General features: G+C 39.2%; 1 protein-coding gene across 14 annotated transcripts in view; it reads right to left on the bottom strand.

Moving 5' to 3' along the window:
- Window positions 1–12,502, bottom strand: part of MCF2L (MCF.2 cell line derived transforming sequence like) — a 116,942-nt gene that overhangs the window by 73,309 nt on the left and 31,131 nt on the right. For 3 of the 14 annotated variants that reach the window (XM_083610479.1, XM_083610483.1, XM_083610470.1), the window contains exon 1: window positions 3,380–4,607. The exons of 10 other annotated variants lie outside the window; for them this stretch is intronic. In XM_083610479.1, the coding sequence (XP_083466605.1) occupies window positions 3,380–3,569 (190 nt within the window). In that variant the 5' untranslated portion in view covers window positions 3,570–4,607. Of the gene's footprint in view, window positions 1–3,379; window positions 4,608–12,502 lie in introns of those variants that run through there. One more of the 14 variants, XM_083610480.1, reaches the window with a different exon arrangement.

Below are 12,502 nucleotides of genomic sequence, written 5' to 3'. Positions count from 1 at the left end.
AAATTCACCTCCGCAAATGCCAGAAGCTACAAGTATCTGCCCTGTTACCTGCCATATAAGCAAGTCTAAGTGATATAAACACTTCAGTCCTCACATTCTACTACAAAATCAAATTTCTTTTACTTACCTTGAGCCATAGAAACTAACCAGGAGCTGCAACTCAAAAAAACACTATAGCTTTCCATTTCTTTAACTGAAATTGCAATACAATGCATCTTCACCCAATCTAACAAGGAGCGAAATATTTCCTCTTCCAACAGATCATGCTTATTTGATCTGGCTTTACTTTTTGTGTGTGGAATGACCTTTGTTCCTTTTATTATCAGAAGTTGGACAAAGTTACTATGCAATTCCATCACCACCACCCATCGTTGTTGTCTGCTATTTTCTCTTTAGTTATAAAATTGTCTACAGTCACCCAGGATGTTTACATAAAGCAGAGGTACCTAACAACCGGGTTACTACAAACCAGGCCTTTAAAACTTCAGGACAGGCTTCAGATCTGAAATAGTACAAGATACTGATATTTTTGGCTTTACCTAATCTAGAAAATGTATGAACCACTTAAATAGCTCTCCGGGCAGTACACAAACAAATTTGCAGATAAAATACAGCTACAAACTACAAAACAATTTAAAAAACAGATATACATAGAACTAACATCACTGAAACAAAGATTTAAAGAATCAGTAACACTTTGTATACCTGAAGGAGCGTCTCCACCCCCATCATTCTGCCCGGACGCTGAGGTCCAGCGCTGAGGGCCTTCTGGCGGTTCCCTCCTTGCGAGAAGCAAAGCTACAGGGAACCAGGCAGAGGGCCTTCTCGGTAGTGGCGCCCGCCCTGTGGAACGCCCTTCCAGCAGATGTCAAAGCGATAAACAACTACCTGACATTCAGAAGACATCTTAAGGCAGCCCTGTTCAGGGAAGTTTTTAACGTGTGATATTTTACTGTATTTTTGGTTTTTATGGAAGCCGCCCAGAGTGGCTGGGGAGGCCCAGCCAGATGGGCGGGGTATAAATAATAAATAATAATAATAATAATAATAATTATTATTATTATTATTATTATTATTATTATTATTATTATTATTTAAAACAAATATAGGTAACTAAAGTATGTGTCTGGGTAGATTTGCCAGCACAAAAACCTTTTCAGCAGGCACCTAAAATAATATCACAAGGGCTTCTGCCTAATGTCAATACATTGCAGCTCAGTGATCTTGTGTAAACTCTAACACAGACAGGAAAATATGTTTTCAATAGAAACACATTTGTCCTAGGGGAGCACTTGCTGCCAATGTGAATAGAGTTATCAAATGTAATTTGCCGAGTTTGCAAAGGGTGAGGCAGGTTACCTGGTGGCAAACCATATTTATTACTCAGGAAATACGTGAGTGTCTTTCTGAACCTTTGGAAAAATATAATGACAATATGTAAATTAATTGCTTTTATTGAACTGTAATTATGCAGCAACGACTGTTTTTTTTCATGATGGAGGAAGATGTATAAAACGCTAGAACTGAAAGAACTATCATTAAAATATATTGCAAGAAAAAGAATCCCTTCCTTTTCCAACCTGCAGGCATTGAGTGTGGTTATGCAGCCAAAACAATGTTAAACATGCATAAGAGTTCAACGGGGGTGGGGGTAGCTCACCCACCAATGACTCATACTCCTGATTCCCACCTTTTGTTTTTTGATAGAAAGGAAGTTTCTAGCATTTGTAGAACCTGAAATATGAGACAAAATGTGCAAGCACTATATTCTCCATTTTTTTTTGGTAAGAAATTACAGAATGACAGACACACCAATACTAGTATGAAATGAATCACATGCACCTTCAAGATTACTTGGCTGTGTTTTATTATGCCCTTAGCCAAAACCACAGCCAAATTTGTTGAGTAGATATTTTATTATTCCAAGGTACCTGCTGTCCAGCCATGTGAGATTTAAACACACTCAGGGACTAATAATACGCATTTGCAAGAGACAGGTGAAATAAGGCCATTATCTTGAAAGCAACAAAAGGAGTCTACTGAATTGGATACCTTACACAACCTCATGAAACAGCCTCTGAACCTCAGGCCTACTCTAAAACAGAGGTTAAAAGGAGCAGCTGTTAATCTCTATTCAATACTTGAGATTGAGGTTGACTTAATTCACTCCTGAGCAAGATCAACAGGTGCTTCTCAAAAGCCTATTATAAAATTAATAGTGAGGGGGTGGGGATGATCCTGACTGAATAAAAAAATAATAATTCTGATTTTCACGGTCTAAAATTACTGCTAAACATATGAGGCAGTGCCTATTAAAATAGGGCTTCGTCTTTCATAGCAGAATGTGATTTCATTAGTGGTGCAAAAAGTCAAATTCATTAAAACAAATCCTAGGTTGGAAATTTGTCCAAGGTCTATTTACAGCCACCATACCCTTGTCAGCTGACAAAACCAGGCCAATATGTATGTGTGTATTTCCTCCCCACACCCCCAAGCAGGTCACTGAGCAAAGACAGTTCAAGTATTTTGAACAAAACCCTACCCAGATTGTAGTCCTAGATGTAAATCACGGTCACTTGTGAACCCGGTTTTGTAAACAAGATTGCAACTCAGAACTGGAAGCAAATGATGGATTTTTATCTCTGCCATTCAGCCTCTAAATTAAATGCTCCTGGTGGCTTTGTCTCTACACCAATTATTGTAAGCCTTTAAGGCAATTAAGTACTAAACACAAGTTAAGGTGTATTTGGATGGACACTTACTTACACACACCTCAAATATGAAACCTAAAAAGCACTCCTGTTATATTGCAGGACACGTACAATATCTGACATTTGTAGAAAGGTTGGGTGGGGTTAATTGCATGTACTTTTTTCCAGACTGTGAAATGTACATTGTCACAAACAATTACTTTCTAAACAAGAATTATTTATACAATGCATAGTTTACATGCTACATAAAGGGTGACATTCATTGCTCATAATACCGTGACTAAACGTATAGGTGGAATATTTTGATATCCATTGAAGCCCATTGAAATGCCATTTCAATCACTAGGATTAAAAGGTTAGAAAAACCTGATCCGATACCTACAAACTCTAAAATATATATTATACTGAACACTCACTTGTTTAAAAACTACATATTTTTTATTTGTCAGCATCACTTGGGACCATTAAATAAGGTTGTGCTATTACAAGTGCACTAAAACTGAGGAAGGTGTTGCCGTATTTTGAGAGCTTCTTAAAAGAAAATAAAAGAGTAATGTAGTAAAAGTGAAGTGTCTGGCACATACAAGAATTGGCATGTGAGTCAGACACCGATACTCTGGAACATTGGTTAAAAGATTACAAATGATTATTCTGAAATCAAATCTTACCAGAATAGGCGTGGCGTGGGTAATTTCGCCCATGCCTCTTTGTCAGAGACCGCTGTACTGCTGAAGAAACACTGTGAAAGACGTGGTTCACTCTGCGCAGAATTCGGAAAGGATTTTCTTGTCCTTCTCTTGCATATACACGTTGCGACATTGTGCTATTGCCACATGAAACTTTTTTTAAATGTTTCATGCAAAGAGAACCCACAATATCTTTTTCTTGTAGCCTTTAATGTTCACTCCAGTGCTACTTAAAAAGGTAGCATTTTTAAAAAGTTGTCCAGGACTTTAGCATTTGGAGATGAAGGGTAACTCTTTGTATTTCACTTCTCATTAATAAACAAAACAATAAAACACTTGGTGGATTTAACTGTAGATAATTCACTCCGGTTTTGATGGCAGCGACAATTTCTTGATGAACCTAAATTACACTGTATACTTCTAAATATATTTTACAAAATGTAACTAATATATTGATGCACGGAACACATTCACTGCCTCTCCTCTTAGGTAGCTGTCATGTAAAGCCAGAAATCTACATGAGAAATAATACTGTACAGAAATTTCTGAGTAGCTAACTTCTGTTCTTGGATCCAGGTGTGTTTTCAGTCAGAACCCATCATTTTTAGAAAAGGTCATAACCAGTTTTATAGTCCATCTCCTTGCCACATAGCTCTCCCACAATATTAGGGAGTTTTCCTTCATTTCCAAATCGCCTCTACCATTATTTACATATTTGCAACCTCCTTCTTAATGCCCAGGGGTATTCTGCAATTACCAAGCAACGTCTTAGGCTTCCACTGTAGAAGGGCACATGGAGTTTCTCTTCATAGATTCATGTCAGCAGCCAGCCAGGCAGAAATCTATTGCTTAAATTGCTAAACTTTCAGCTCCCACATCTGCCCCATCAGGTTTATCTCTTCCCTCTCCTTGAAGTTTGCACTGTTCCACTGCTTTCAACAGGGCAGAATAAAATAGCAATGCTAAGTAGGATGCTATAAACAAATTATGCACCTTTCCTGTAACAGGTCCTCTTTTTAACTGCTGCTGGAGCCCCAAGAAACTGAAGATATGCTGCAGCTGAGCTCTTCAAAGTCAGAATGGCTTTTTCCTCAAAGCATTCAAAAGGGAAAAAGCTAAGAGGACACTTCCCAAGGAAATTCAAATAACACACAAATTACAGTGGGAAGGAAGGGAGGGAGACCACTGCTGTCTTAAACCATACCAGGAAGTTCTGCATTGTCTCTTCATCTTATTTAATACAGAAGAGAGAGGGGGGGCGGGAAACTGATTATGTTGCTTTACTTGGCAAGAACCCCTTTCTATGAGAGACACTTGGCTAATTTAACTGTGGGTGTGTTCAGATAACTCGTATTTTCCCACAACAGCACACCGATCCTTGCAACTACTGTGCAGTGTGATTTTCAGAGAAGTATGTGCAGGTCCAACAACACACTGGACTCAGGAGCGAACACTAACAATTTGAGAAACACAATCCTCACGCTTTGTAATATGTATGAAACTTTTTCATCACAATTAGTAACAGGAAAACCACAATGCACGAAGCAACTCAGCTGTTTCTTTGTGGTTTACAGAGTCCAAGGTATTTTTTGGATCGTATGGTCCACACACAATCAAAGTCAACTAAATGAAGCTCTTTGGAATGTAATAACACTCTTCGTCAGAGAATATTAAGCAAGTGTTCCTCAACACAAGACTTATCGCAGAAAGTAGTTAAAAGCAGTTTTTTTAAAAAGTCACTTTGTTCCTACTGCTGTTCTTAAATATCCATCGTGGTCCAGCTTGAAAACACTTCCAATATTCCAATACAAATCTTTAAAATGGTTTCTCGCTAACTGAACTTGGTTGCTCGACTCTTCTACCTCTCCCCCCCCCCACTTTAAAAACGAAGATTATGGTATAACGAAATGAAAAGTTAGATAAATATGACATATAAACAGAATTTACTCACAATAGCAAATCACCGTGATTGGCCTGTTATTGTCTAAATTAAAGCAAAATAATAAACCAACCAACAAACCTTGCACATCTGGTTAGTAGTATCTTACTGAATTACAAAACAACAAGTTGACACAAATAATTCAAGTAAGGACCAAGGTTTAGTTCCGGTTATTAACATGAGATGCATTGTGGCTGAGATATAACTTATTTTTCAGTTTCATGATCCCTATGTACAACATGTTTTTCCTGGCTAGAAGAGTACAGATGGCTCTACAAACTGCACATAGGATCACTCAGTGTTGGAAACACAAAGAGGCAAGTAGTTCAGGAACTACTTATCACAACATATTTGCGATACAGTCAAACACATATATGGAACCCTTGCAAACTGATGTGTTGCTATTTGTAAAACCTTGCAGGTAAGTGTACTTTCCACGTTAGTAGCAACTTCCTATTAGGTGCCAGGTTCAAGTTCAGTTTTTGGCATCTCCAGGTAAAGTTGGGGAAGAGCTCTGCCTGACACTCTGGCAATCTGTTGCTGATTAGACCACGGTGTGGATGGGTCAATAGTGTTGTATAAAGCAGATTTCTACATTGATTCACACTAGGGCTATGTACACAATGCCATTTACTCTGGCTTCAGTTCACTTTGACTGCTGGTGTTTGGAGTGGAGTACACAAAACGCTAGCCACAATCCATACATATCGTGTAGCTGCTTGAGAAATACTCCTATTAGATGTGCTTCCCCCTCAAACCAGCTTCCAGCCTATTAGAGGATGGAAGCTGCAGTTAAGCTGAGGTGTGTACATTTCAGGCAGCTGGTCTGAGCATGTGCAGATGATGGCACATGCAGTGGTGACAGATTCAGTGAACTGGAGCTTGGCATGGGAAAACAAATCAGGTAATGGGCATCAGGTGAAGACATCCCCAACCAGTCTCTGCTGTGTGCAGCACTGTAAGAAAGCAACCCAAAATACAATGGGCAGGGGCGGTGTGTGTGTGTGTGTGTGTGTGTGTGTGTGTGTGTAACCTAGGCCTGCTGGTGATTCCTGAACACAGGCAGGAGAAGTGAGAACTTTTTTTTTTTTTAATCTCTATGGTACAAACGTGGTTAGCTTAAAAACACAGATAATCAAAATGCAAGATTACAGAATACTTTAGTTTCCACAAGAAGATGACCTACTGGCATGCTTTGGAAAAAAGCATAACATTAAACTATAGTGATGATGCAAATTGGCCGTACATTTCATTTCATGTACTCAAGAGTTCTGAGGTGCAAAGAAATTTGTCGCAACAATGATTGTGCCTGCTCAGAAATCTGAAGGAAACAGATGGTGTGACAACATCAAGGGGGGAAAAATAAATATTTTTCTGGCTGCTGATTCCTACTGTTCAAAAATATATCCACTCAGGATTTCTTTTTCAGTCTCTGCCCAACCACCACCAAGCCAATTAGCAGCTTGAAAGACAGCAGTATCCTACTGTGTTAATTGGAAATGCTAAGCAAACTGCACCTGATCTTATCTGTCCCCTGTGCAAAGGGGAGAGTCGGTTTAAGACTTAAACCAACAAGGATATTGAAGGACCAAGCTACAGTAGGAAAAAGCCTTTTTTTTTTTTTTACCCTTTCAATAAAAGTCTCAATTCCATTTAAAATGCACTTTTCATGTTCTTTTGAGAAGATAATTGGTTTTTTAAAATGAAATAAAAATAAGCTTGAACAAGAGTGGTTCATTTCATGAGCCTAAAGCTCTCTGCAGCCTGTTCTCCTAATTCTCTGAATTGGCCTGTATATAAAATGCCACTTGGAAGGCTAGTTCTTCAGACAATTGATTTTCACATGGAACGATCTGTGCATATTGATTTTCTTTTATATACTCAATAACAGGCATCTCCTTCAATTTAAAATTACCATGCTACATACAAGCAGGCCTTTTTTTCTGAAGATGCAAATGATATACAGTGGTACCTCGGGTTACATACGCTTCACGTTACAGACTCCGCTAACCCAGAAATAGTGCTTCAGGTTAAGAACTTTGCTTCAGGATGAGAACAGAAATTGTGCTCTGGCGGCGCAGCAGCAGCAGGAGGCCCCATTAGCTAAAGTGGTGCTTCAGGTTAAATACAGTTTCAGTTTAAGTACAGACCTCCGGAACGAATTAAGTACTTAACCCAAGGTACCACTGTATATTTGATTTGAGAAATCCCAGTTTTTTCTACCAAAAATTTCAAGGCAAAATTGGCATGCCTGGTTCAGCTCTAGCTGACTTAATTTAATCAAATATGCTTTTTGTTCTAAGTAAAAATTAGTTTAGTCATCTATGATTAGTCCTAAACTGAAGATTTGCATGAAAAGTAAATCACACATGCCACTTCAGTAGACAAGCATAAGAAGGATCAGTTTAGAAGTGCTAGCTGGCAATGTTTCACTTTCAGGCCTCCAAAGCCATTTCTTCAATGTAAACCATAGAAAACTAACCTATGTCATGTTACAGAGTGTGAAATTTAAAAAGTGTCTTTTCCGTAAGAGATTTTATAGAACCGTTAGTTCAATACTACAAAGCAACAGAATTGAAAACTCTTTTTAAATGTTATATCCACCATTTTGAAGACTACTATACACCTTCCAGAACATTTGCTATTGTGAAAACTCTTTTTTCCCCCTAAAGCATATTCCCTCCCACTATTGATTAAGGAGGCATTAGAACAAAATACTTTGTTCGCTTAAAACAGCAAGCCAGAAATACAAAGTATATTTCAGAATAGGCTGTATTTTCTTCCTTAAATATCACAGGATTTAAAAAAGAACAAAATCTGCCACACTGCAAAACATCATGAATGTAACAATTATTACTCACTTTTTGTTCTAGGTGAGAAAACCACCTTCACAGTAAATTTGTTTTACACCATCATTTTAATACCCTATTTGGCAGACAGCTGAATGTAGGATTTTCCCATTGTAAAGTGAAAGTCTTTTTACTTGCTTTCAGAAAAGGTAGCAAGGTGCTTTTTTTGCCTGAAAAGCTAGTTGTTAGGTGTTTTGTTGATTCAGTTGATGCTACTTACGTCTTTGGTATTTGTTTTATGGTATATACATTACTTTCTTACTTATATTCCTTAAGCTGCTTTGATATTTAGAAAAATGGCATAAAGTCTTTAAAATAAATATGACTTTTCCCACACAATCGTTCTGCAAAGTTAGCAAAACATCTCAGCTGCACAAAGGCAGGTCAAGTTTATTTCTTTTTAACATAAAAAACAAACCAGCATTGAATTTCTATGGCCTTTTGTACATCATTAAATGCAACAGAAAGCACTACCACATCACACAGTTGAGAATCAAGATTGAATGTGTCAGTCTACATCCCCAAAGAAGTCTCAAAATAGGGGCACACAGTGATAAAGCTATTTTTTAAAAAAAATTAAAAACCCAGTCGGAAAATTTCAAATGAAACCTGCATTTGTTTTAACTTGATTAGTTAAGCAGAGAATCCTATAACAAAGGAGGAGGATACAGAAGCCATTTCCTCAGAGGAAAGCAAAGCAAACAGAAGCAAAAAAAGCTTTGGGTGAGAAAGGTGTCTAAAAATAAATGGCAGTTCTGATTAGGTGAGAACCAGACATTATGTCTACATAGTTTAAAGGAGCTGGTTTTCATTCAAGTTGTACAAGGAGAAGCCAAAGTGACTTTCATTCAGCTAGCTTACGGTCAAGGACTGCTGGGACTGCCTCTGTTTGGCAAAACCACATTTTAAAATAATATGCCTCTGCATCGACAGCAGAGCTTTATAAGCAATATCCCGCGAATCCTCTTCTCTAGTTCAAAGAAGAATCAGAAGAAAAAAGAATGTGCATAGATGAATCATAAAAACGTAAGGTGAGCCCTGCAGGATCAGACCAAAGGCACATTCTAGCCCTAGTATTCTTGTTTTCACAGTGGCCAACCAAATGCCCACTGGATCTGACTGCAACAGCCCTCTTCCCAGCTGCAGTTCCTAGCAATTGGTATTATGTGGTATATACTACCTCCAGTGTTAGAAACTCAAATATATAAGCTAGGTGCCAAATGGCTCCTTAAACCAAGGTTGCAACTGCCAAAATGGAATGTCTAGTTACCATATTTGGGCAAGACAACTCTAAAGCCTTATTTTTTCAAAGGATGGACTGACTGTGATTGGTTATCAGTTAAAACACCTGGCTAGTTCATATGACAACCTTGAACTGGATTAAGAGCTCTGGGAACTTACAGGAGAAAAGTCACTTGATCCGGGGACATTCCTGCACCCACTCAGGCTGCACAGAAAAAGCATTTTTGGTTCCAGAAATTCATTCCGATTGTGCAGATGAAATGTAACGGATAGAATTCTACAGGGTGGGGCATTAGTTTGGGAAAACAGACTAGAACCAATGATCCCCAGATGGTGGAGATGTCAGGCGTCATCCTCGCACCCAGGCATCTCCACTTGGGCAGAAGTGGTCAAAAGCCAGGTGCAAAATGCACCCAATGCCTGGCTACGTGGAACGGTGGAACAAGAAGACAGCCATAACAGCTAGTAGCCAAAGATACAGTGGTACCTTGGGTTAAGAAGATCCAGCGCCGAGGGCCTTCTGGCGGTTCCCTCATTGCGAGAAGTGAGGTAACAGGGAACCAGACAGAGGGCCTTCTCGGTAGTGGCGCCTGCCCTGTGGAACACCCTCCCTTTAGATGTGAAGGAAATAAGCAGCTATCCTATCTTTAAAAGACATCTGAAAGCAGCCCTGTTTAAGGAAGTTTTTAATATTTAATGCTGTACTGTTTTTAACATTTGATTGGGAGCCGCCCAGAGTGGCTGGGGAAACTCAGCCAGATGGGCGGGGTATAAATAATAAAATTATTATTATTATTATTATTATTATTATTATTAAGAACTTAATTCGTTCCCGAGGTCCGTTCTTAACCTGAAACTGTTCTTAACCTGAAGCACCACTTTAGCTAATGGGGCCTCCTGCCGCCGCCGCGCAATTTCTGTTCTAATCCTGAAGCAAAGTTCTTAACCTGAGGTACTATTTCTGGACTAGCTGAGTCTGTAAGCTGAAGCGTCTGTAACCTGAAGCATCTGTAACCCGAGGTACCACTGTAGCCTTATCGTTCATCAATTGATAAGCAAAGTGAAGAAATATTTTGTTTTGTCTCTTCACGATTATTCTCAGGCGATCTGGTCAATTCAAACGCTCAATCACAAATAACGATAAATTATGTAAGAGGAAACATCAGTAAAGTTGTTGGGATCTTTCATCTCTTAATAACATTGCTTGCAGCTGAACCACATCAGAACTAGTCCTATAATTAGACAGAGGAAGCTACCTCAGGCAGTAGTTATGGTAGTACCCCCTCACATACCACCATTGCATTCCCCCTGAGACCCCCGCCCCAAGTTAGCCTGTTGGTCCTTAGATATGATAGAATACAGTGGAACCTCAGAAGCCGAACGCCTTTGAACTCGAACGTTTCAGCTCCTGAATGATTGAAACTGTAATTGTTCCGGTTTTCGAACGATTTTCAGAAGTTGAATGTCCAGTGTGGCTTCCGATTGGCTGCAGAACGCCCCTGCAGCCAATCAGAAGCCGTGCCTTGGTTTTCAAATTGTTCCAGGAGTAAAATGGACCCCCGTTGGAACAAATTAAATTAAAAAACCAAGGTACGACTGTGTTCTGTGCAGTCACACATATCCACGTCAATATTCAACAACCACTCCAGTCAGATTCTGCACAGATCCCCCCCCCCCCAATTATGTTGTGTATCTTGGGTTTTTTATGTTGTAAACTGCCGTGTGATCTCCAGGATGAAGGGAGGCATATAAATCTAATAAATAATAATGCAGAAAATGAGACGTGTCTCCAATCCCACCCCAGGTCAAAGTCAAGCCGCTAAAATCCAATGTGGTTGCTTTCTTAAGTCTGAAGTCATTTGGGCACTGCCTGACGTGTAAGGGAGTGTCCAGAGAACATTTTCACTGCTATTAGATATACTGCAACAGATCTGCAACTACCAATAGGATGCCTGGTCCTCACAGGTGAGACATTTTCGAAATAGAATCGGGGATCAAATATGTTGCTTGCCTGCAGTCGTGAGGCAAGGAGAAGAAGTAACATGTTACAGGCAAAGACTCAAACTAGAACAGAAAAAGGAAACCTGCAACATTTGGTCACATTCTGGTCCTGCTTGCATGAAACACTTAGTCACAGTTTAGTATTAAAAAGAGAAGCCATAGAGAGCCTTCAGCTCATGGGCTCCCTCTCCCCATTTGTTCCCCAGCAAGCCCATAAGGAGAAGTTGGGAAACTTTTGTTTCTGCTTTTCATTAACAGAAGCTTGCCACGATTTCTAACCATGGGCAAACTTTTGGGTAATTTTAACTATGGTTTGCTGAAACAAGGCACCTTCAAACCATGGGTTACAAGTGAGCTTATTCACAAAGCCGCTTTCAAAGTAGCTACAGCTTATGGTTCAGACGTAATGGCAAACTAACAGAAAATCTTATTGTTCCAATCTCATCATGGCCTTACCAGAGGAAGAAAGGGCAGAGAGCAAAAGGCTTATTGCAGTTCGTTCTTGTAAATGCTAAACCTTTTATTGGCATCACATACAAACATCCAAAACAAATCAAAACAAACCATAGTTTAGCATGACATGCAAATGCAGAATCCTTTACAGTCCCAGTGAGACTGTAATTGAACATTTCTAATCAAACATTTTCCAATGTCTTACATGGTTTCGAATCTGAATTCAGCATGTTTAGGCAACACAAATTTACGGTTTGAATTCACTCCTTTCCCTATTTTACAAACAAAGCAAGCAAGGGAGAGCATATGACCCCACTCTCTTAAAAGTTGTAATAACAGCTTTGAAATCACCCAAGTTGGTGGTGTAGCAATTCATTATGTCACATTTAGCAAAAATTGCATTTTTTAGAAATGGGAAATATAGTAATGGAAAATTCCCAAATAAAAGGAAGGGAAAAGCAAGGTCTTAGCTCCCCAAGGTTACAGAAAACAATACCAGATGGCAACAACTTCAAATGCATTTGTCAATGCCAAACATGGCTCTTCCCTGACTACAAAGTTCAAGCCAAGCCATGCTTTTTAAAAGCACAGAAGGAAACACGCCAAAATACATTAGGATGC

This window comes from Podarcis filfolensis (assembly GCF_964270895.1).
Source record: "Podarcis filfolensis genome assembly, chromosome: 4".
In the NCBI taxonomy this organism is placed as follows: Eukaryota; Metazoa; Chordata; class Lepidosauria; order Squamata; family Lacertidae; genus Podarcis; species Podarcis filfolensis.
This window is presented reverse-complemented; position numbering and strand designations above follow the sequence as displayed.